The sequence below is a fragment of the Falco rusticolus genome, chromosome 6 (assembly GCF_015220075.1).
Source record: "Falco rusticolus isolate bFalRus1 chromosome 6, bFalRus1.pri, whole genome shotgun sequence".
In the NCBI taxonomy this organism is placed as follows: domain Eukaryota; kingdom Metazoa; phylum Chordata; class Aves; order Falconiformes; family Falconidae; genus Falco; species Falco rusticolus.
Window position 1 is genome coordinate 81,954,151 of NC_051192.1, and position 24,754 is coordinate 81,978,904.

At 40.2% G+C, this 24,754-nt stretch overlaps 2 protein-coding genes across 5 annotated transcripts in view; one reads left to right on the forward strand and one right to left on the reverse strand.

Annotated features, from left to right (window-relative positions):
* The window catches only part of LOC119149581 (pleckstrin homology domain interacting protein), a 118,986-nt gene extending 105,455 nt beyond the window's left edge, over positions 1-13,531 (reverse strand). For 3 of the 4 annotated variants that reach the window (XM_037390939.1, XM_037390938.1, XM_037390937.1), the window contains exons 1-6: positions 13,187-13,528; positions 12,990-13,048; positions 12,772-12,801; positions 12,556-12,615; positions 2,854-3,004; positions 2,651-2,749 (exon numbers count right to left, since the gene is read on the reverse strand). In XM_037390939.1, the coding sequence (XP_037246836.1) occupies positions 2,651-2,749; positions 2,854-3,004; positions 12,556-12,615; positions 12,772-12,801; positions 12,990-13,048; positions 13,187-13,232 (445 nt within the window). In that variant the 5' untranslated portion in view covers positions 13,233-13,528. Of the gene's footprint in view, positions 1-2,650; positions 2,750-2,853; positions 3,005-12,555; positions 12,616-12,771; positions 12,802-12,989; positions 13,049-13,186 lie in introns of all 4 variants that reach the window. The other variant, XR_005104768.1, reaches the window with a different exon arrangement.
* Positions 13,532-13,778: 247 nt separating this feature from the next.
* Positions 13,779-22,984, forward strand: LOC119150435 (collagen alpha-1(II) chain-like). Its single transcript, XM_037392971.1, has 4 exons — positions 13,779-13,800; positions 13,851-14,195; positions 14,518-14,645; positions 20,529-22,984. Exons 1-4 carry the CDS (start codon positions 13,779-13,781, stop codon positions 20,589-20,591), a joined length of 558 nt encoding a protein of 185 aa, XP_037248868.1. The 3' UTR covers positions 20,592-22,984.
* Positions 22,985-24,754: the final 1,770 nt, after the last annotated feature.

Here is a 24,754-nt window from a genome sequence, read left to right on the forward strand (position 1 = left end):
AACATACACAAAAACTTAACTCTAAGGAATATCTCATCAGCATCATAATAGCACTGATTCATCAGGCTAGGAAATTAAAGAATATTCCTGTATGTTCACTGAAAGGTAAATTATGTTTTGCTGCACACAATAGAAAGACTTCAGAACCTTTTCTGTTCCTCAAGCATTAGTGGGTTCTCTACCTGAAGTACATACAGGCTGAAGAATAATATGTTCCAATTTTTTTTTGTTGGGCAAATACAGCCTTCCCAGGGGAAAAAATGGAAAAGTTATTTAAAGAAAGGAAACAAAATCTTCTAGTTGAATTTATAAAAGTAGTGTAATTCCAGTTCATGATTTCACTGAGAGGATTAGACTAGAATAAATCAAAAACAAATGATTTAAACACACAGCTCTGAAACAGATATCAAAAAAATCCAAATACACCTCACAGCTGAAAACATTCAGCTACCAGCACTTATCTCAATGTTTGGAAAAGGAAATTATTGGTCATGAAAAAAAGTGGTATGTTGAAATAACTGTAATTTTGCAAACATTCAGAGCTCTGCAAAAGATTCAATAAAAACATTTATTTAGAAAGCCTTACTTGTTCTTCCCTAAAACGAGTCTGAAAGTTATTTTTCTTAACATTTAATTCCACTACCATGGCAACTCTACAACTTTCTTTGAACTCCAGCTGCCACAGATTTCATACACTGCGGTCTTTCCCTTTAAAAAGTATACATGGAGCAAGCTACAGTACGATGCAGAACAGTCCTCTTCCATTCTGATTTGCCTAGCATGTTTTAAAATGTATTCCCAAGTAAATAAAAGGTAAGGCAACTAAAGAAATCTTAGCTATTAGAAAGCTCAGTCCTCAGTCCTCCAGCCACCTTGCTGAAACAGCTGCTAATCTAGCCCATGATTTTCCAAGTTTACAGTCCTCAAGCGCATGCACAGCCACTCAAGAAGAATTATTCTATTCAGCAACAGGCATATTCTCCCTCACATCTAGAGCACAACACAGAAACAACTCCCGACACAAATACCAAAATAGCAGCTCTAACCAAAAACCACACTGAATGAATATAGGTGATACATGAGGATTTAAGTGAACCACCTCTGACCAAACACATACTACCTGAGGAGGTTCTGAAAAACTTAGCTCTAAACACCCAGCAAGACCTTCCTATATTCCACACATCTACAGAAATACCATGGAAAGGGTGCAAACTGTGCTTTAAAATGAAAGAACTACTACTACAACACCAAATACTTTGCCATCTGACCAAGTCAAAATTGGCTGTACTCAATGTAAGAGCTTCTTAGCTGCAGCATGCTTCTGCTTCAGCTGTTAAGAGAACTCTCTGGGTGAAGTGTAGTGGTATGCACTTTGAGATTTGATTCTGAGTTTCTTCAACATTAGAAATAATATAAATAGCCCAAATTAAGCTCTCTCAATTATGTATTCTATGTATATTTACATATATATCTATCTGCCAATTCATGCTAAACTTACAGGCTACCAACGGTCTCCAAAAGGAGTTTAAGAGATTGAAAAACTGTAATGGCAAATTACCACATTAAAAATGCCTCTGTCCCAAAAAGCACCTGCCTATATATTTGTACATTGTTACTCACTAGTTCCCCAATGTATCTTCAGTCTTTTTTTTTTTTTTTTTTTTTGTCAAGACAGAAGCAGCTGCACCTGATCAGGAGCCAATCAATTGGATATTCCCGGCCCACTGTCAACCAACACTTCGCATCTATCTGCAACTACCATACTGGTATAAACCACTACTGGTTTGGTATAATCCACAGTGGTAATTTTAATCATTCATCCTTCTTTGGACACCAGCAGAGAAAGATGAAAAGACAAGTGATTTTGCACATTTTCCGATCCATAATGAAAGAAAAAGGGTAGTCCTTCGTAAAGGATCTCCTGAAGTATCACACATGTCTATTCTTCTAGCAATTAAAAAACCCATGTATCTTCTTGTTAAAAGGTTGAGAAACAAAGAACATGTTTTTGTGGCCATACAAGTGCTTTAAAGTAACAAAGAAAATAAAAAGAAAATAAGAAAAAGAACACCTCTGACCTCCAGCTTCTCAGTTTTTCAATGGTACAGAAAGCACATGCATGCTTCATGATACAGCACAGCAAACTAAAGCACAGCTACAAAATTAGTGAATGAACCAGAGAGCAGAAAGAGTAACTTCTACAAGACACTCAAATCTTTCCAAACAAAACTATTACCAGGCTATGTGACTTACTCTCCCCAACAATGGCTGCATGCCATGCTGTCCTGGTGTGAAGTTATTACATAGGACTAATTATTTATCTACTGACAGCTTTATTACCTCTTTAAGAAAAAAGATGTTTTATTTGAATGTATTCACTGTTGAAATATATTTTATTCCATTTCATACTTCAGAGACAAAATTAGCTTCAGAACAGAATTAGTGCATGAATTTACAATACACATTTTTTTCCCCACACACAAACTGGTAAATATGACAACAAAACATCTTAATGAAAATAAAGGTAAGGTATATGACACAAACAAGGACAAATATAACCAGAACCGCTACTTAGCTCTCATCATCACAATAATCCATCACCCTGGAAGTTGGGTATTACAATGGCAATGCCAGAATAAAATTGACTTACCTATACTAGGTGGACTACCATAATTTACAGGGGACTCTGGAGGCCTCCCACAATGTAGTGCAGCAAGAGCAGATCCCTTCCATACAACATGTTTGCAACCTGTTTTAAAAAAATTACACAAAAATTGTAGGCAAGCATTTTTTCATGTGAAAACACAAAAAAGGCATATCAAGAACTCTAAAATTATTACAAAATGTTCATACTTTTGTTTGTACGAAGCAAAGACTGTCTGCCAGCTCCTAATAAGGTCTGCACTCCAGGGACACTTTGGGGAATTTCTTGCTCTAGAAGTGGTCCAAGTCGATGGCATATTTGAAGCAAGTGATCAGGTGCCAAGTGTCTGTAGTATTTCACCTATTATACGAAGAGAGCAAACAAAATAAAAGAACATAATATTTCTGAAGAAGTACTGGTTTAATTTTTTTCCCCCAGATCGTTACACAAATTCGGAAGAAAACCATACTATATTAATGATAAAAACAAATCATGACCTTGAAGTACAATAATTCATTCCAGCTGTTCCTAATTAAGTATTCTATTCAGCACATGCCATTTTGTACAAAGAACGTTTTAAAATAATAAATTAAAAGGGAGGATAGAAACTGTTTTCTTCAGTTCTTGTACAGGATTTAGCATGTAGTACTTTCATCCTTCACAGAACCTGAAATAAGTCTTCACAGTTTAACTTTGCAGAATTAAAAAAAAAAAAAAAAAAAAAGTACTGCAGTAAAAGCTTGTGATGTTTTGTTATTCCGCAACTAGAGAAGGTTGGAACTGACATTTTAGACAGAATGATGCTTCTGTATTACACCCAATTAACAAGAATATATACCTCTTCCTTCATCAAACATGCTCCTATCTTGCTGACACACCGTAATCACTTCATGTATTCTAGCAGTTTGCTAACATAAAGAGCGCTGCTGTCTGAAACCAAGGCTCTGGAAAAGCCTTGCTTACACCATTAATTCCCACCACCACTCACACAATCTTCTAGTGAAGGAGGAAAAATTTTCTCTTTTGCCTCTGTCATGGTTTGACCCTGGCCAGCAGCTCAGCACCACACAGCCGCTCACTCAGTGGGATGGAGGAGAAAACCAGAAGGATAAAAAAGCAAAAACTTGTGGGTTGAAATAAAGCCAGTTTAATAGGTAAAGCGAAAGCTGCAAGGCAAACTAAGCAAATTAAGGCATTCATTCACTGATTCCCATCAACAGGCAAACGTTTAGCTGTCTCCAGGAAAGCAGGGCTTTCCTTCTGTGAATTAGGCTACATTTGTAGGCGGCCTTGCAGGCTCTATGGATTTGACTGCCTAAAAGTTAAATTACTTATAAAATTCACACAAGTTAAACAAATGCTTTTCTTTTTAAAAATATTAAAATCTGTTGGTTTTTTAATAGTTACAGTTGATTGTACAGATCAACCAATTTAAAATTACTAAATCAAATGTCATCAGATAGGCACCCTGTTAGAAGAGTAGCAAAAAATAATCTGCTGAATTCAGAACTTGCTATTCTGATTCATTTTTCTTATCAGTAACATGCAAACAAAATTTGCTTTTTTCTATTTAAAAATCACAGTCAAAGTATGTCCTTGAGAGCCCTAAAATATCAGAACAGCCGTAAGAAGCGACAAAGCTATGTAGTTTCTGCCATCAACAGCCCTGATCCCTTTCCTTAGCTTTTGTTCTCCACTTCTGTCAACAGCAGTGTAAAAACTTAACAAATACCACAATCCGTATAATTCTATCTCAAACCAGACTTCACATCTGCAGAATCTGAACTTGTGTCTCAAAGGTTAATAATCACTGGGGTTTTTTTGTTTAACCCCAAGAACTACATGCGCAATAGTTGTCATTTTCTCCTGCTCAAGACCCTTCAGTTTTACAAATCCTCACAAGCGCACAAAATCTAAAGTAAATGAAGCAAATCAGCTTTGACACATTACAAAACTACAGCTAGCTGACATCTTGAGTCATACTCCTGATGATTTGTCATAAGCCATGTGTTCACTTTTTTATTTTAGCAGAAATTAGGTAGACTGAATTCCTCATGCAGTTTTTTTAAGCAAATGTTTTGAAAAAGTAGATCTATTTGTAATATTCTTGATCATACCTATTAAAGATCTTATCTTAATTAATACCAGACACCCATACTATAGTCTTTCCTCATTTAAGTCCATTTGTGCAAAACCAGCTATTTATGACCAGTTATGCCATAGTTTTGTGATGCTTCTGTACAGCATTTGTCTGAATAATCATTGTTTGGAGCTAAGCAGCATTCGCAAGCAGCTCATTAACAAACTCGTTCAACAACACTAAGTGAGCTGTATGCTTAAAAATAAAAAAAAAAATAAAAAAAAAAAGGTGACAGTGGCCATCTAAACACTTGTCAGTTCCAGGAAGTTTATTAAAACTATTTCACAAAACATACACAGTCAACATTTGGCTCTCATTTTCCTATATAAGGCTAAAGCGCACACAAGAAACTTTTAAAAATGAAAAAATTAAGCTTCATTTCACTGTAAATATAGGCAAAACCCTCTTATTTTATTATAGATTGTATTTGGACTCACTTCTCTTTTCATCCTTCTATAAAGAAATAAATGGTGGAATTTAAATAATTTGCTAAAACCAAGCTATTTAAGTTTTCTCCAGGTGAAGTACTTTCTCCTCTATCAGAAAAAATAAAATTATTTCAATAATATTGATAGAATAGTTCCAGTTGAAAGGGACCTACAACAATCACCTGATTTAGTCCAACTGCCTGACCGCTTCAGGGCTGACCAGAAGTTAAAGCATGGTATTAACGGCATTGCCCAAATGCCTCAAACACTGACAGGCTCAGAAACAAAGAAAGTAATAGAAATTCACCTTAGTCCCGAATCCTCCCTTTTGAAAAGGCGGGGGGGGCGGGAATAAATAAAATTTGAATTTGCAGAAAAGAGAACCAATGTGTTGGCAACAACTCAAGAAAGGACGAGGTAAGAAAGATTATTTAATACATCAAACAACAGAGTGGCTTGAAAGCTAAAATTATTCAGATTGTTCTAAGATGCAGTCTACCAGGGGACAATTCTTGCCCTGACAAACTGTAAAAAGAAGCTAAAAATAACATCAAATATACCTACCACCCTGTGTCTTCCTCCTAAAATGAATAATAACAAAATAAACCCTGTCATGAGTACAGGGCTCAAGTCAGATTTAAGTGTCAATTGAAAAAAGTATTTTTTTTTAAAGGACACTTCACAAGTTTTGTCAGAAACAGAAAAGCTCATGACAACTCAACAGAATGATAGAAATTTGTCTTGCCATCAAGAGGAAAGTAAGAGCAAAAGGAAAAAAAAACCCCACAAACCAGCCCCAAACATGTATAGGTATTTAAAATTCAACCAGCTCTCAAAGAAAAGTGAAAACTGGACTCTACAAACAGCAATTTTAAAATTTCATGTCAAAACTGTGACGTCAAACTATATAAACAGCACAGATTTTTTTCCTCTGCCAGTCTCACCTAGCTGAAATTCTAGCTGGTTTCTTTCCTCCTCCTATTAGGCTTCCTTTGCAACATCTAATTCTGCTCTTTTCTTCCAACAGAAATGCACAGAAAATACACTTTAAGTATAATAATGAACTCTCTTTTTGCTCTAATAGACTTTTCACATTAAGACAAGTTAATAACATTTCTTAAACATTACTGTAATAAAAATCAGAAGTCTCTTAGCAAGTACAAAATTTTCAGATCTTAAGCAAGAATAATATTTTCTAGAAAATAAGCAGCAGTACTACCTTCAACTTCACCCTTTACCTACTACACCCAACTTTACTTACTCCAAACAAACAGCATGGGAATATAAAAAATGCAGCTACACAGCTAATTTGGACTAACATTCAAATCTTTATTACCTCTGAAATAGACCTGAAGTGCTTATATTTTCATTCTGCATGACTCTGCAGAATAATTCAGCATCAGAATCACAACGAATGCATCAACAGAATTATGATTTGACCTAGACTCTTTAGTTAAATCTGTAATACATAATGCAGTTATTTGCTGCCAGTGTTTTAGACATCAAGTAAAATATGACCCTATTCCAGATTCTGCTCTAAGCACTATGCATACTGAAATGTTCTCCGAAGTATTGTTGTTAGTGGTTTTTTTTCCCCCCATGCTAACAGTTAACATGCTTAACTGTAAGTTTGCCTGTAAATATCTTTCCAAAAAATACATTTCCACACAAGGACATTTATCAACAAAATCTAAGCTACCTACATTTCAAGATGCAAGAGCTCAATCCTACTACCCAGCAACTATCCCAGCTTTAACTATTCTGCTACATAACGTATTACCCAAAACAAGCTCCAAATTGAATTACAGTAACTGTAACCCTCAGTCTAACCGAGTACACTGTTCCACCAGCCACTGCCTGATCACTTTAAAATTAGGAATTGCAATGAAGTGCAATTACTTTTCTCTAAAGCAGTTTTTTTTTGGGGGGGTGGGCGGGTGGGTTTGTGCATGTGATGAACAACAGGGAGCAGAGAACCAAAGAATTAACAATTTTTCCTAAGCATGTTTATTTCTCACGTACGTTCTAATTATGCTCGAGCTAAAATTATACAGATACTTAGCCACTATTTTCTATAGGAATCCTTACTATTTTGACGTAAGATTACTTTTGCTGTAGTGAAATAGACCTAAATCAACCACCCCAAGAACATACTAGTTTTTCAACTACCTAATGTTTTTAATAGGTGTGAGGCCAGAGCAGATAAACCTTAGTATCAGACTGCTGCAAGCTTACTACTTAACTTACCACATGAGAAGGTATGAATAGCATTTTCAGCCTTATGGACCAACACATTCAACTGTTACTATTGCTGTTAGATTACCTGTACCTATTTGCCTATCTTAAACTCATTCGTAATTTTTTTTTTTTTTTGGGGGGGGGGGGTGTCTTGTTTTGGGGTTTTTTTTTTTTCCATATAAAAGGTACACCCTAGAAACTTGATACTGCTATTTAGCCCATCACTCATCAGTGTTTTTTAGTCTCAGTTTGAAAGAACTAGCACAAAACAGTTGACTTAGCCAATCCTCTAGATTATCCATGGAACAAACAAAAGGTGTGGTACTTCACACAATGAAGAAGAGTCCCTCCTCATCAAAATATCATAGTTTGAACAGAGAGGCTCTAACATCAACTAAGTTCCCAGCTATGGGAATAATCTGTAGAAAACAAATGCTCATCTTTTAGAATTAAAAGGAAATCATTTAAGTTGACACACGTCCAATAGAAGCACTGATAATGAGACCGAAAAGACGGCTAAGGATTCACAATCATTTCACAGGTTTTCTCATCTCCAGTGCCAAGTCTTTCAGACTCCCTTCCAAACAACTGCAGAGACTTTTCCCAAAATACCGTTAAGAAAAACTAGATAATGATGCAGCTCTCAGATTCAAAACAAGTTTTATTTTTGCTCCCTATTTCTTTAAATACCTTTACAGCACAAGAACCCCTGAAGAAACAAACCACTCATCTGGTTACTTATTAAGAAACAGAATTATTAAACAGTAACCACAATCCTGCCAAAAAAACTTTACTATGTTAGGTATTGTAGAACAACGAGATACAGCGTCAGTGTACTTAGTGTCCCAGTCCCACAAGATATTCTTTGTAACTTTGGTTATACAAAGCTACATGAAAAGAAAGAACAGTGGAATGGCCTGAACATAGTGTTTCATCATTTTCACTTTAAATCAATCCCATTTAATAACTGTGGACAGGGGAAGAGGAAGGGACAAATGTTAGCAAAATAGTAATAAACAGTTCCTGAGAACAAGGCATACTGTCTACTAAACCAATTACACCATCCCCCTATTTGATGTGAACCCCCTGCCTTCTCTCTCCTCAACCACCATCAACATGAATAAAAATCTATTTCACCAGAAAATGGTAGTTACGTGAATATTTTGGATAAGAAAGAAAATTAACACAATGGCTCTGATCATATACACTATGATGCCTGCACCCTGGAAGACTTCTAAAAAACCCCAAAACAACCCCATACCTAAAAAAAACCCCCAAAACTAATCAAACAAAAAAAAAAATCCCAACCACCCTCTACGTTGGCTTTAAATTGGTGTGATGAATCTTAACAGTTGGCTTCATCCAGTTCAAGTACACTTTGCTCCCAAAAGGGGCAACCCCAACACGTTTCCCCAAGACCTCCATGTGCACTCCCATCATCTCCCTCATGGTAGTGGCAAGACGCATGTTGCTGCACACAGAAGGATAACTAAACCTTCTGAAAATTATTTCTGTACTGTTCATTTTTCAGACAGTTCAGCTCCCTTACCCAACTAACCACGCATTTGTTTGAGCACTTGTGCTTACACAAAGGATGCAGCAGAAATGCATAGCTTTCATCCACAGCATACAATTAGCGCAGCTACACAGAGAGTGAAACTGCAGCATGAAAAAAACAATTACCCTGGAGTCAAATGATGCACTATAGCTTATTTGTGCATCAAGGCCCTAACAAAGGTGTTTTAAAGCCTAACTACACAATACTTAAACATCTTTAACTACAAACAATTCACAGGGCTGCCCTGCTCTTCTAAAGGGATCTGTTAAAATTTAATTTCTGTCCATCATGAGAAACCCTGTCTTTCAAGAAGAGAAAAATAGAAGACTTACAATTAATAAGCTTTCACAACTAATGCAAATGAATACAAAACATCCTAAGATCTGTTACTGAAAATTCCCACAATCCTTGGCACAACTAGGCTGAAGGTGGCCTAGCAGGAACTTGATTCTCAAACAGTCTTTGGTTATAGCACCAACAAAAATCTTAATACCGATGATATAAAACTGGGATTGGCATTCTGAAATGAATCTTCCTTTGGGAGTGTACCCTTTTAAATGGTTTATACCACAAATGGTGACTGTAGAAAAACGTAATATAGAAATATTTGAATTTAAAAAAAAAAAAAATCACTTAAGAATATAAAACATAGTATAATAGCATTTCTGAACTCATGTTTTTTTCCTGTAACATCACAAGCATACACAGCACGGTGCTCATAAGAAAATGAAGCATTTACTTTTACTGACCAAACACAAAAATGAAAGTAATTTACAACATGAAAAATCACATCTGATTTAACATTATTTGCACAAACCAAGTTACAGAAATAAAAAATGTAAGGTTGTGAATTTTGGTCTAATAACAGAAACCCTAATAAGAATTCCTAAACAGATGTTTTCAAAACGAGGACAAAACCAGGAACACCATCATCTCTTGAAAAGATACCTGTCTAAACAGATATATAATAAAATGCATGATTTTGCCAACAACAGAACAGAAGCCTAGGATTAAATTCCATCCTGTTACACAGAGCCTTTAGTCCCTCCTAGAGTAGCAGTCAGATATATAACACTGCATTTACTGGTATTTTTATTTCTTAGCTTTTCTCCTTTCAGTCCCTTCTGTGAAGTTTAGTGAAAGCTCAAGGCATTCAAGTCTGAGAAGTGGCACCAAAACATGGCAAAACACGCAGTCTTCAGAAAGAAGAGTCAGCATCCTAAAGCTAGGATATTTTTTTAAATTAAAAAAAATAATAAAAAAACAACAAAGAAACAGAAAGCTAGCCCGTCACTGGCCTCTATCTTAAAACCCAGAGGTTCTTTGGTTCGAGATACATGAGTTTTTGCCTAATGAAACAAGACATTGTGAAAAACACCTTTCCTATGAAATGTAACTGTCACCCTGCCATGCCAGCTTTCACAGGCCTAAAATGTCAAGCAATACAAAGTTCACAGATCTTTGACAACTGAAGCAAGAACAGAGAGAATGGAGAGAAACATCAAGACCAAAGTAACCAGTTTTTTCCCCCTCTCCCCCCCCCCAACACCTAGGTAAGGACAAAGTGGAAAAGGGCATATAAGCATTTATCAGCAAGTCTAAGAAAAGGAACAAGAGAGACTAGGAAAAGAGAAAGGACCTAGTCAGACATCTCATCTCCAAATATACACATCCAGGATCAAGTCCAAATTCTGAGGAAGTACATCTTATGTCATTACATACCTATTCTGACTAAATTAGTCTTTACCTGCATTCCAACAAAAAAAAGTGCTTCTTGGAAAGAAGGGTCTGAACAAACTTACTTCTTATCAAGCCTTCATACTTCAACCTTTAAAAATGTCTTTTTCCTCACCTTCTCTCTCTTCACATCCTTGTATATCCTATGTAGAAGAAACCCAAATCCATTCTACACTAAAACTGCACCTCCAATTCTTTATAGTTTATAGGACAAATGAGAAAGGTTTGTGGTTTTACCAAGTAACTTCTGACCACTGAAACAGTTAATACAGATGTAACATATCATGCAAAAACATCAGCACTTTGAAATTCCCAGCTGAATTTCTTGATGATCTTTGATTTCAGGAAAATTGAAAGTATTGGTATGTATGAGTATGCTTTCAACAAGTCAACTGTTACCAACTCTTCCACGCCACATGCATTAAAATGTCTGGGCCAATCCACCTCTTGATCCAGAGAAAATCAAAGCAGTAAGTACTACAATAAATACCTAAGCTTCATACTATAATATTAACAATGTAACTAAAACAATGTATCTATCAACAAACTTAATTGGACACATTACAGATTGGAACTGTTCCATCTTCTTTTGTGTGAGCTCAAACGTTACCCACATTTCTAAGTCTCAGAAGTACTGGAGTTCAGAAATACTGTAACCAACCAGAAAGCCTGAAAGGAAATCTCACTTTTATGAACATTACAAGCAGGGCTCACTCTTCCTCTGAAATCCTATTCAGAAATTCAGACTAAATTATACAACACTATATATATAAACAATGCTAGCAACAAGTTGCTAACAGACAGAATTCAGACATCTTAATTGCTCTTTTCCCAACTACTGTAGTTCACAACATATTAAGAAAAAAAAAAAAAAATCCTGGCCCCTCTCTGCTAGCAAGAGCCACACCACAGCAACTAATACTTTTTTAAATCACTGATATACACCATCTACACCCGAGATGAAAAGCATGCCCGGGGAGATTTAAAAAGAGGGCAAAAAAAACCCCAAAAAACACATAACTGAATTTTATTACATGAAATTGACAAGCCCAGTTATCCCCACACCCCAGATACGTTGTATATAAAAACCGCCAAGCCACATACCGCACCTTCCCAACACACACGGGCACACATCGACCCAGGAAGGCCACCCCAAACCAAACCCCAAACCCTCCATCCAGATCCCAACCCAGGCTAACAGCACGGCGAGGAGAGAACCGCCTCAGCACAGCGACCAAGGGCCCGATCTCCCGGTCACCCACGCCCGCTGCCCCACAGCCGGCCACCGCCGGGCCACCGCGGGAGCCACCGGGGGCCGGCGCAGCGCGGAGCGGGGCCATTGTGTGCGCGGGCGGCGCGGCAGAGAGCGCCCCCGCCCGGCCGGCTCCGCAGCCGCCTGCCTGCCGCCCGCGCTGGCCCCGCCCCGCGCTGCTCCCGCCCGCCCGCACCACGGCCATGACGTACCTCAGCTCCCAGCCCGGCGAGGCCGGGGCTCTCGCATTAGGGCGCTTGTTGTTATTTACCCCGCGCCGCCGGCCCCGCTCCGGTGGCACCGGCGAGCCCCGCGTCTGCCCTCAGGGCCGAGAGCGGGATGGAGGAGGAAGGCGCCGAGATGGCTGTGTTTTTTTAAAAACATAAAAATAATCGCCAAAGGGTGGGTGGTTTTTTTTTTTTTCTCCTTAAGTTGGCTTTTTTTTTTTTTTTTGCGGGAAATTCAATTTTTTTATTGGGCTGCTCAGGGAGAGTGAGGAGAAAAAAAAACAAAAACTTTGCCCGGCACACCGCGGTCGGCCCCGGCCGCCCGTCTTACCAGGTTCTCGTAGCTCCGGGGATGCTCCTTGCCCGTCCAGTCCGTACGCTTGGGCAGCAGCTAACGGAGGGAAGAGAGGGCACCCCGTGAGCGGCTCCCCTCCCCCGAAGAGCCCCCCAGCAGCGCCCGGGATGGGGCGGGGGAAGCGGGAGAGAGCGAGGGAAGGGGGAGGGAGGCCGCAGGCGGGGCGAGCGCCGGGTGCGCGGCGCCGCTTACCTCTTTCTCCGCCACTTCTCGGATCAGGACCTGCAGCAACAACAAAAGGGGGGGTGGGTATGAGACGGGGGCCGGTTTAAAAAGAAAAAAAAAAAAAAAAAAAAAAAAGGCGAACGGGGGGGGGAGGGGACAAGGCTGCGAGCTTGCCGCCCGATCCGCCGCCCTGCCCGGCCGCCCCCTCCCCGCCAGGCCCGGCGGCGCCATCCATCCATCCCTACCTGAGCCGCTTGCTGGCAGGGTCCGTCCTCCAAAAAGCGAGCGATGAGGAAGTAGAGCTCTGAGGGGAAAGGAGAGGCGGTGAGGGCTGGCGCTCGCCCCTTCCCCGCGGGCTTTTCTTTCTTCCCCCTCCCCGCCGCCCCTCTCCGGCTCCCGCCCGGCTTCCGCCGCCCCGCACGGCGGCTCCCCCGGCACTCACCCGCTCGCAGCTCCGCCGTGTGCCTGCTGCCGCCGTCCCCGGACATGGCGAGGCGAAAAACGAGGAGGGGAGGGGGGGAAGGGGGGGGGGGGGCTCGGGCCGCGCTCCGCGGCAGCGTCGGGTCCCAGCGAAACGCGTCCGCCCGCCCGGTAGCTGTCACTGTTCGTTCACCAGGAAGAGTCTCGGCTCCACCATTCAACCCACGGGCAGGAGGAGGAAACAACAACTCACAGCAACCCGCCGCCAACGCCGCCGCTGCCGCCGCCGCCGCCGCCAGCCAGCGCGAGCGAGCGCGATCCCTCCGCCCGGAGAAAGAGTCCCCTCCTCCTCCTCCGCGCCCCCCTCCTCAGCCCTCCCGGCCCCTCGCGCCGCGCGCCGCCCCTCCCCCCCCCCCCCTCCCCTCCCGCGCCCCTCAGTCCCCGGCGCCCGGCGGCGAGGGCGGCCAGGCGGGGAAAGGGGGGAGCCGCGTTCTCCTGCCCCCTCTCCCGCCCCGCCGCCGCCGCGGCAGCCCCTGGCGCTGCCCAGCCGAGGGGAGAAGGGACGAGGGCGAGCACTACGTGTTTATTAGCGGGCGGGCGGGCTCAGGCAGAAGATGTCGGAGCGGCAGAGGCGGGGTGGGCGGGAAGGCGGCGGGCTGGCGGCTGAAAGGCGCTTTCTCTGCGAGGTGCGGGCGGCCGGAGCGCGGAGGGATACGACGCACGGGGAGGAGGGGCTGCGGCGGGGCAGCGGCTATTCGCGGCGGCGGCGGCGGGGAGGCTGGAAGTTACCGAGTTTCAGTGTCGCAGAAATGGGAAGCGAGCGAAGCCAAAATGCCCCCGGGGAGCGCGGTCCCGCTGGGGAGGCGGGCTGACGAAGCCCGGCCCTCCCCCTTTCCCTCCCTCCCTCGGCCGCTCGCCGCGGCTCCCCCATCCCCCGTGGGCAGGCCCCTCCCGGGCGCGGGGCTCCGGCGGCCCCGGACTCCCTCAGACCCCGTCGGGGGCCTCGGGGCGCCGCGGCTCTGGCTCTGCGCGTAAGTGCCGCTGTCGGGCGCTGGTGGCTCTTTCTCGTGTCGCACCGTGCCCGGGTTCCTGCCGGGGGTTTGGAGCCGGGAGGAAGCCCCAGGGAACCCCAAACAACGCGAAACGCGCTGTTCTTCGCTGTCTGGCCGGGCTGCCTCGGCAGCTCCGCCTGGGTCTGCCTGGCTGCTTGTAGCCGTCGCCACGGGGGCGGAGGGCGAAGGGCTTGCAGGGTGCGCGGCTTGAGAACTTTCCTTTAAAAAAAAAAAACAAAAAAACAAAAAACACAAACCCAACCCAAACATCTAATAACGATTTTATTCATTGTTCTTGCAGCCAAGCACATCAGACAAGCGGGACTGACGAATCTTCCGGCTTCTGAGCGCGATGGCAAGAGGAGGAGTGTTGTCAACGCGAGGACAAGCGAGGGATGGCGATGCCTGCAACCTATGGCTGAACCGCAGGTAATTCACTAGCGGATCAATAACGTACCGAAGGTTCCTGAAAGGCTGCGACATTGTACGGAGTCTGATTAGCGGTTAAATAACTTATTTATTTAATATTTACTAGCTCGACGGTACCGAATAAACGTGCTAGTTTGTGCTGTAACTGTTTATTGTGCTGCTTACAGTAAAAAAAGGCAAAGAAAATAAAACCAAAGCAAACGTCCACTGATAAATGCCTTTAAAAAAAATCTATCCGATGAGGAAGGGGTTTAAAAGGGCATAAGTACTTGTCTAAACACTGGTTTGCAGTGCATCTGTGCTTTTTCAGGTCGAGTTGGGGCCTTGCAAGAACAAACATGTTTCTGGACAATAAGAATGAATTTAGCAGGGATCGAAGTAAATGGGGGAAGCTGTCATTTTTTAATACTTAACGTTGCCCCAATTATTAACTAGTGTAACTTGTGAGCAAAACCAAAAGTATGTTTGCAATGATATAGAAACTAGACAAAGAATGTGTAGTGTGTAAAGACCCTGAAGCTCTCAACTATATAACTTCTAACAAAATTCAATTTAAACCATATTTCTGTGCAGCTGAGGGGAGGCTGAGTTGAGCATTTTTATACGTATGTTTCCAAGGCCCGTGAGCTTGGTGTACAAGCCTCCTGCTTGAGCTTTGTGCTTGACAGGGTGAGAAAGCTTGCTGCAGCCACCCTTCTGCTTTATTGCATAAACGTAACCATGAAAGGTTAGAGAACGGAGGCTAAAATGTCATGTATTTCCATAAAGTCATATTACAAAAAGTGATAAAAATTAGGTTTATATAGCAGACAGCTAGTTGCTATGCATTTTGACATACAATTATCAAATGTCCTAAAAAAATCATTAAAATCATAATCTAGCAAGTGGTGTGTAATCAATCATTAGGGTAAATGTATTTTGTAGTATAGATTTTTTTCGAAGTAATAAAATTGTCCATACTAGATTTGATCACTTAATCTGTAGCTGTGCTCACTTTATATATTTAAAAATGTACGGGTGTCTCCCTTTTCCCAGTTTTTAGAACAATAACCACTCTGTTTCAGCTTTATTTTAAATCCATGCTTCACATAACTGAAATGGCAATGAAATCATATCTACCATCTAATAAAGATTTTTAAAGTAAAGTGACTTGAGTCTTTTCTTAGCAATGTAAAGTATGTATTGTAATATCTCTCGTAGGTGGTTCTCACAACAAAGGGCTACATGGATAATGTGATTAACGTTTTACTTTCCCTTGATGTTTACATAAAGGAAAGTATACTTATGTATGATATCACTAAATCTATAAAGCAAGGAATAGAGAAATTTTAACAGTTAAAGAGTCTGAAAGTAGAGGAAAACTCTCCTGAATATATTGAACTTCCCCATCCTTTTGGCAACTCATAACTTTTTCTGGTGCGGTTTAAAATACAGCCCACAGAATCAAAATATTTTGGTGTTTTGACGGTAAAATAAAGATAGTGTTTTATTCAATTTTTGTAGAGCACCAAGCAAAATGGAATCCCAGTCTGTGACTTGAGCCTGAGCATCACAGCACTGCAAATAATATTTAATAAACAGCTTTTACAAACATACATTCCACTTGTTTTTACAGATGAAATCCGATGGGGCTTCTTGTTTATTTGTGGCTTAAGGTGGAAGTCACACGAGCCACAAGATGCAGAATTATTATTGTTTGGTGATGCATGTTAGAATGAGTCTTAAGAATTCCTGCAGCAGTAAACAAATACTCCAGTAATTCTTCAGAGATATTCTAACAGTGGTTTTTTTCCCTATTGCAGTTAAATTGAGGATGTGTTTGTTACGTACACAAGTGGAGAAGAATATCCTCGTCTCTGAATTTTTACTGTCTTGATTGTTTTGCTTTCAAATAATTCCTTTTCTTTCGTGTGATCTTGTCATCTTACATTATCCTTAAGTAAAAAAATACATCAGTTCTGCTTTGTCGCTGAGATTTAATGTTTTTTAGGAGGTATTTCTACTCTGAAAGGTCTGCGTTTAAAAAAAAAAAGTAGCAATGAAATTATTTTCCTTTTTCAGCTCTAATAACTGTTAGAGTTAAAAAGAAAATCTCCGATTATTTTAATCCAGTGATTTTACTGTTTTAACATCTGACAGCTTTACGTATTCTTTTTGCAGATAATGGGTCCTGTTATTTTATTTTGTGACTTTCAAAAGTGAACATTCATACATGTTCACTAAAATAATTTTATAAAAAATCAAGAACAAAGTTTACTAGATTTTGCTGTTAATGAAGTTGATACGTAAAACTTAGTCAGCTATGGACTGATCCCAAGGGTTGATTGGTTTGGGGTTCTTTCCCCGCCCCCCCCATACCTTGGCCTTATATGTAAAGATATGTTCGAATTCTCTTGAACTACTCGTTACTTCTGACAAGACAAGGATGTAGTATCTTTGGTTTCTTCGTGTTTTTTCTGTATCTTAATAGTTTGGGAGGTTTTTTACTGATCTTTTTTCCTGTCATAATTGTTCATATCAGTTATCAGTGTGGTTTAATAGCCTGCAACCAGAAAATGTGTTACTTGAAACTTAATGGTGGCAGTTCCTAACATGAAAGTCCTTTCTGCTTCTTGTGAAATTTGCTCTTTTCCTTTTCTTTCTAGACAAAGGAAAGCATTTAGGGTTTGTAAATTGTCGAGCTGAACAATGTAGCTAAATATTTGAAGCACGATGTTGGCGGAGGGAGGTTGGTTGAGAGCACCATAAAGCATCAGCTAAGCTTTCCTCAGGTTTTGTTGCTTGGTTGGGATTTTGGTTTAGTTTTTCTTTTTTGGTGGAGTTTTGTCACCTCAAGTGAGAATTATCACCACCAGTTCCTTGCCTTTTTGTGACTGTTGATTCTTACTCTTGAAACCAACCACTAATCTTAAAAGGGCAAGAAGTGAGCAATGGTACTTAGGAGGCCAGCCAACTTTTTTTATTATTACCATGTATATTAAGTATCTGCAGAAAGAACCAAGTGTGCCAAAATCCAATAGTACTATGAGTAAATTCCTTCTGCAGTTTTAAACAATAACATAAAATGTTAACTAAGTGGCTTCACATCAGAATTCTTCTAAATACTCGTTCATGCCTCGTGCCAGGAATAGATCCTTTCTGCACCCTGAACTTTCAACTAAGGAGTTCCTTACAGAGTGCTTAGCCGCTGTGCATTCTGCCCGCATCAGATATAAAATAGTGGACTGCATGTTCTTTTCTTTACCGTTATTTCCTTTTTCAGTGCATGAATTACCATAGAAGATGGATGTCTGCCCACTCCAACCAAAACACACTATTTCACCTTTTGCTTCCTTCTTCCTGTTGGTGAAAAGTAGCATAGAATTAGTTATCTGTATTACGCAAACCACCATCAGCCCTGACAGATTAACTTTTCATAAAAGCACACAAATACATTAACCTGATAAGCATGTTTCTTACGTGTTCTCTCGTGCAGCTAGAAGAGTAAAGCAAAATCAAGTCACTTATGAAGACATCATTCATTTTTGTCTAAAAAGAAACAGTGAATCTACTGTCGAGCTTCTGAAAGTAGATCTATATGTCATTTATATTTTGAGCAGTAAATGGGTTTGAATTTCATCCAGTGACCCTAAAAACCTCTTTAGGGTTGTTACCTAAATAAATATGAATTACACCAACCATGACATTCTTCCAGTTTCACTATTCTATCTTTTGAGTACAAAAAACTTCCCTTATGAAGAGAAACTAGGAATTAGGCCTACGTAATTCCTACTGAATAAATGAATTCTCCTGTTTTATGGTGGGGGTTTGTTTGGGTTTGGCTTTGTTTTGTTTTAAAGCAATTTAATTTGTGCTCCTGTATTTTATAAAAGACCTTCCATTTTTACTGGATCAGTTTGACAGTACAACTTTCTATGCTGAATACATTCCCTAATTATCCAGAGAATTTTGAGAAAATGATTAAACTGCTGTACTTAATTGTTTGCTATTGGGCTTTTCTTCACGGAGAATCTTGGATAATTGCCATGTTCAGTTTCACGTCCATTTGATGTCTCCAAAGTTTTCTGAGAATTGTAAGGATTACAGGGAGAGGGGGTGGGGGTGGTTAAGTGGAGCTTTCAATAAAATGAATGCACAGGGTGTATTTTAGAGGAGAGCTGCTCCATAATGAAAGTAGGAGTAGGAAAAAAAAAAGTTTACTGCATTGCTTTGTATATTGACAATTATTTTCTTAGATTATTGCTTTGAGAAAACTTTTGAAAATGTTTGCTGCTACTATACTTACTAGAAAGGTATTCAATATGCTAAGGCAATTTTTGTTGAGCAGGACTCTTAAAATAAGGTGTAGCATTGATTTGTATCACTGGTTTCATATTAGCGTTCTAAGTCTAAAGTGATGGATTTTATTTGTGTTGATAAATTATTAAGTTTATTAAGACATGATTTAAGTGTCCTTCAGTGACTATTTATCTTTCTGTTTCTCTAAATGAGAATCTAGATTTCTGTTTAACCGAGTTTGAGGGCCATTTGTGATTAGGGTTTTGGATTTGATTTTTTTTTAATTACAATAGTAGCCTGTTAGAAATGCAACATTTTAAAATACAGATGAGGGGTTCTTTGACTCCTCAGAATGCAGCTGGTTATCAGCAGCTTTGGTATAGACTTGGAACTCCCCTGAAGTTAATACAGTGGACTATTAAAGATTTACATCTGTGTAATAACTTGAGAGATTCTGTCACATTGTTATCCTTATGGGCTCCTAAACCAATATAAGAATAAAAAAGCTCTATTTGATAGCTGGTAGTAAATCTTTTTTAGAAAAACAAAACCCCAAACATTCTATTTATTACATATTCAACATTGAGAATATGGCAATTTTTTTCTAGAACTCTTAATATGAAGCCAGTGAAACAAAACAATGACACATCTTTTGTTGGAATACTGCACTGACTCTTTCATCTTACCTCCAAAGATTTAGAGTTCAGAGATATATGAGGAAAATAGTTAGGGTGAAGAAAAAATACTCTAGGAAAAGGATTAAAGACCAAGGTAAGGGAATAAAATATTTGGAGGAGGCAATACTTAAGTATGGCATACAAAATTTCTCTGTTTCAGAGAAGATAAAGCAGGATCTTCTTTAAATTCTAGGACATAGTTCAAGAACTGAAATAGTTGAAAGATTTCAAATTAAAAATTATGGTTTTCCCCATCAGGAAATATAGCCATCCTTCACTTTTGCCTCAGAAATTGCTAAAGCAAGGATTTTAGCAGTCTTCAGAAGAGCTGAACACTTCTATAGGTAACATCATCCAGTGACAGTATACATATGTAATTAGAAAGATCATCGGTGTGATCCAACACAGCTGCGCTATGTTGCTAGCTTTAAGACAATCCTTAGTTTTTCCTGAGTGTTTCCTTCTAGTGTTGTTTGATTTCATTTAGAGCTGCAAAGTATTTTTATTTCTACATAGCTGAAATACCTGCTTTCCCAAAAATAGTAATGATGTAGTGCAAGAAGTACCAATATTTGCACTTAGAGTAAAGATTTTAGTGCTGTTAGCATTGAACCATTTGGCTGACAGTGCCTACTTTGTGTAGCATATGTGATTTGTCAATCATCCGTGAAACACACATCACTGAGATTCTGATCTCCATTTATTGTTCAGTCTTCTGAGAAAATACTGGGCTGCTGATCCCAATTTCTCAATATTTTGTATTCATCTATAGCATCTACTTAGTGCCTTGAAAGGATTATTTTATATTTTTCATTTGCCCAGATAAACTGTAGAAGAGTTTTGGTGTGCCAGGTAGGCATGGTGTACTAATTGAGATATTAATTGGGTAAGGTAAACTGCTAATTGACTCAATCTCTTGATTTTACAGGTTTTAAGAGTACCAGAGACAGGAATTGTGATTGGACCACAAATGACCCTTGCATATACGTGATGCTGGTTAAGGGGTTTTTTGTTTGCTTCCTTGTTTTTAACGTAATACTAATGTAAGATGGAGATTGGCACGTGTGCTTCCCTTTTCCCAGGTGAGGACCTACCACAAGATTAAAAGATTGTGATCACTGTAGCTCAACTAATGTGCAGTTTTCCCATGCAAAGTGGAGCAGCTTATTTAACAGGGGCTAAGAAGAACCCTCTTTCAAGGATATTTACCAAGGTGGCTAGCTCGTTCTCTTCAGAAGTACAAAATACTATTTTCTCTTCCCTGTGGAAGAGTTTTAATGGAAGTTGGATCCCCTTGTGCACCAGAGCAGATGAAAGCTACGAAGTCGTTGGATGGAAGGCAGAACCACCACTCTGGTTGGGACCTAGTTTGGTAAGCATGCTCTGGGAATGCTCCTTGAACGGGGTGTGCAAGCGAGACAAGGAGATTTGTGGATTATGGGCTAATCACAGCAGGCAGCTTTGGGCATACTCAGAAGTCTTTTAGATGCCCAGAAACTTCTACTGTTGGAGAATTAAATATCTACATTTTTAATAGTAAAATAATGTGAATGTTATTTTATAATTACTGTTACACACATTCTCACCCAGCTTTGGGTCAGCTCATCACTAATGGGTGTTCTTGCAACAAGCTGTGGAGCGTTAACACACTACTAGTTTCTGCACGCGTGCATTTTATTAATGCTCAGACTTCCAAGATCAAATAAAAATTTGAATTTGATCTTTCAGATCAAGTTTACTACTAATTGCCTCTTGGCAGGCCCTTCAGCACTGAGTAACACTAAAACTTAATCAACTAATGTAAAGAAAAATGATGTCTTACAAAGGTGAGATTGAGCATTTAAAGAAATACACAGGTATTTATTTTTTAACATAGTTCGAATTTTAGAGTTGTTTATTCTGGTTATAATAAAGCTATGTTTATTTAGTCCATATAGTCAGGTTTTTTTGTATATATGTTTGAAAGTGCTGTAAAAGAGAAATGACTCTGTAGGATTCATTGACCTTTTCACCTAAATACAACTACAGTTTGAATCACCTAGTTAAAATATAAGTCACGACAAACCTGTATGTCAGCATTTGAGGAGTTGGGACCCTTCAAAATCCTTCTGTAAAAATACCAAGGTTCTTTTTGTTTGTATGCAAGTTATTTTTGTTCTTAAGAAGCAGTTTGAGACATGTTTTAAGTTTTATCTGTTAGAAATGGAAGCTAAGGTTTTCACACTTTACTTTCTTCTAAATCTGAGCAATAAAGAACAATACCAAATTCCCACACTTTGAGAAATAAAAATAGAAAACATTATTTCTCCCATGTAGTCTAATACAATTCATAAAAATCATAGGGTTTGAAAAGAACAAGGGCAGTTTCTGTGGAGCTGCAAGAGGAATTATCCACACGAAATCTAGGTAACATTGAAAATAAAATACCGAGGTTTTAAAAGAAATGATCACATGGATCCTGTTAATCACAATTTCATCGGGACTTAATCTTTGTATCTCAAAGCTCAAATTTCAGGATGTAGTTACATTTCAGAGAATTCGAGAAAATCTGTTTTGTACGAACAGAAAAGAGAGTTGCATAATGAATTGCCAAACATGCTTCCTGCAGAGCCTGCTGGTTGTCAGGTGTTTCTAGTTTTCGTTTTGCTGTTTTAAGGGATGAACAAGGAGTGTAGAGAGAAAATGAGAAAGTAGCAGACGAACTAGCGGAAGTCCGGGGTAAGTCACCTATGCTAAAGGAAAGCCATTTAAAATTGGAAAAAATAAAAAAATTGGACAGTCCCTTAGGAAAATGTTAGGTCAGCTGTCTATTCTTCAGCTAAATGCCCCAGTTAAGGAAGGATGGATTTATACCAGAGTTCTGAGTCAGTAACTTAAAATCACAGAGGTTCCCCCTGAACTTCTAGTATTGACCTTTCTGGTTACCATAAACATTACAGCAGGTTCTCAAACCCCAGCAGGACATTCCTTTTGCCAGATCGGCAAACTGGTAAGAACAGGCAAGGAGAAGGCTGAGGCACTCAACGTTTTTGCCTCGGTCTTCCCTGGCTTCCTCTCTTCCTACACCCCTCAATTGGATGGACTGCAAGATGGGGACTAGGGGAGCGAAGTCACTTCCACTGTAAGAGAAGATTGGGTATGTGACCACCTGAGGAAGTTGAACATACTCTGTTCTATTGAGACCCCCGCCTGCAGTACTGCATTCAGCTCTGGAGTCCTCAGCACAGGAAAGACACGGACCTGTTGGAGAGGGTCCAGAGGAGGGCCACAGAGATGATCAGAGGGATGGAGCACTGCGCCTGTAAGGACAGACGGAGAGCTGCGTTTGTTCAGCCTGGAGAAGAGAAGGTTCTGAGGAGACATTACAGTCTTTCAATACTTAAAGGGAGCTTTAAGTCTGTCGGGGACAGACTTTTTAGTAGGGCCTGCTGCGATAGGACAAGGGCTAATGGCTTTAAACTGAAAGAGGGTAGGTTTAGACTAGATAAAAGGAAGAGATTATTTTTTTTTACGATGAGGGTGGTGAAACACTGGAACAGGTTGCCCAGAGAGGTGGTAGGTGTCCCGTCCCCGGAAACATTCAAGGTCAGGCTCGATGGGGCTCTGAGCAACCTGGTCTAGTTGAAGACGTTCCTGCTTGTTGCAGAGGGGTTGGACTAGATGACCTTTAGAAACCCCTTCCAGCCCAAACCACTCTATGATGATTCTACGATGATGGTGGTGCTCTTCCTCAGACCCTGCACAGCAGTTGCTCACAGTCTTAACAACATAGGCAGCTGATTTCTAATGCCCAGACCTGAGCCCTGGTGCTGCTTAAGTTGTTACTTAAAACTTATTTTCGAAGTAATCAGGAAGTAATTCACCTACCTACCTCATCCCATTTAAAAACAAAACACTACATGCTGCTTAAATTCTAACAGCATAGTGGCACCTCTGCTTTGTTTTTTCCATTCAAAGTCCTTTTCTTTTGAAGTCCTCTACAAGTGCTAGCGAAACAGTCCAAATTATAAGTCCTAAGTCCCCTTTATTTGGGTCTTTTAATCTAAACTAAGTAATTAACATTCAAGTAAAATTAGAAAAACACTCAACTGAAACTCTGATTTACAATCTGCCACTCCCTGTGCATCCAAGATTTCATCAGATCGAGTCTAGCTCTGAAATGTGTTGTTCCCATATACTCCCAACCCTGATTTTTGACTTGAAATTTTTCAGCAGCCAGCGTCCTTGAATTTTTCTCCTTCCAGGAGAGTGATGTGTATGCCTCTCGGTTCACTCGCTGTTGGGTGTTTCTAATAGCGTAGGACTCTCTGTAGGAGGCCAGGTCACGGCATACTTGGAGGCAACAAAATTTTGAATTCCAGTATACAGAAGGTAAGGAGTACTTGTATTCCTCAGTTTCGAATGTTACCCATACTAGTAAACTGAAGATTAGCAGTGCCCACTCTATTTCTGAGGCCAACTGCCTCATGCTGATGGCCATATCCATATTATTAAACTCTTTTAACCACCAAAACAGGATGGCTGGACCTGCATTGTCAGCTGGGGTTGAGCTAACCCCTGACCCATGCCAAGGGTTGCTTGGGAGAGCGCTGCTTGGCCTGCACCGGGTGCAGGGACCCTGCTGACCACAGTCTAACAGCGTAAGCAGTGGGCTTCAAGCCCTCAGCTCTGCACCCTGGCACCTTTTAATTTGTTAGCATAGTCACAGCCTTTGCAACAAACAAAACCACAGGCTGCCATTGTGCTTTACTTCTAAAAAAATCAGATGTCTTTTTAGTGAAGTATAGTATATGAAATATGGTGTATGTCCAATGCAGATATCCTTTGTTAGGAAGTTCTAGAGGCCAAGATAAATCCTATCTGGTTTGTAACAAACCCTAATACATCTCCATTTTTGCTCAGCCTTGGAATTATTTGATTTTTCATTCTGTCCAGCAAATAACGATAAAACTCTGAAATGCTTATAATGATCATAAAAGCTTCTCAGGGCCACATGAAAGACCACTTAAGGAAGAGCTGATGTGGAAAGAACACCTGGAAAATAGAAAGTCCAAAGTTGCTGAGAAGTTGAAACAATGTAATATTAAATGGCGGTAAACATACATTAACACCTGTCAGGGAGATCCAGGGTTTGTCTCAAACATCTACAGTGTT

What these genes read in the sequence shown, in the direction of transcription:
- LOC119150435 (XM_037392971.1), top strand. Translation starts at nt 13,779, where the DNA reads ATGTCGGAGCGGCAGAGGCGGG. An exon ending in GTCGGAGCGGCAGAGGCGGG is followed by an intron (nt 13,801 to 13,850) that starts GTGGGCGGGAAG and finishes TTTCTCTGCGAG; the next exon opens with GTGCGGGCGGCCGGAGCGCG. An exon ending in AACCTATGGCTGAACCGCAG is followed by an intron (nt 14,646 to 20,528) that starts GTAATTCACTAG and finishes TTGATTTTACAG; the next exon opens with GTTTTAAGAGTACCAGAGAC.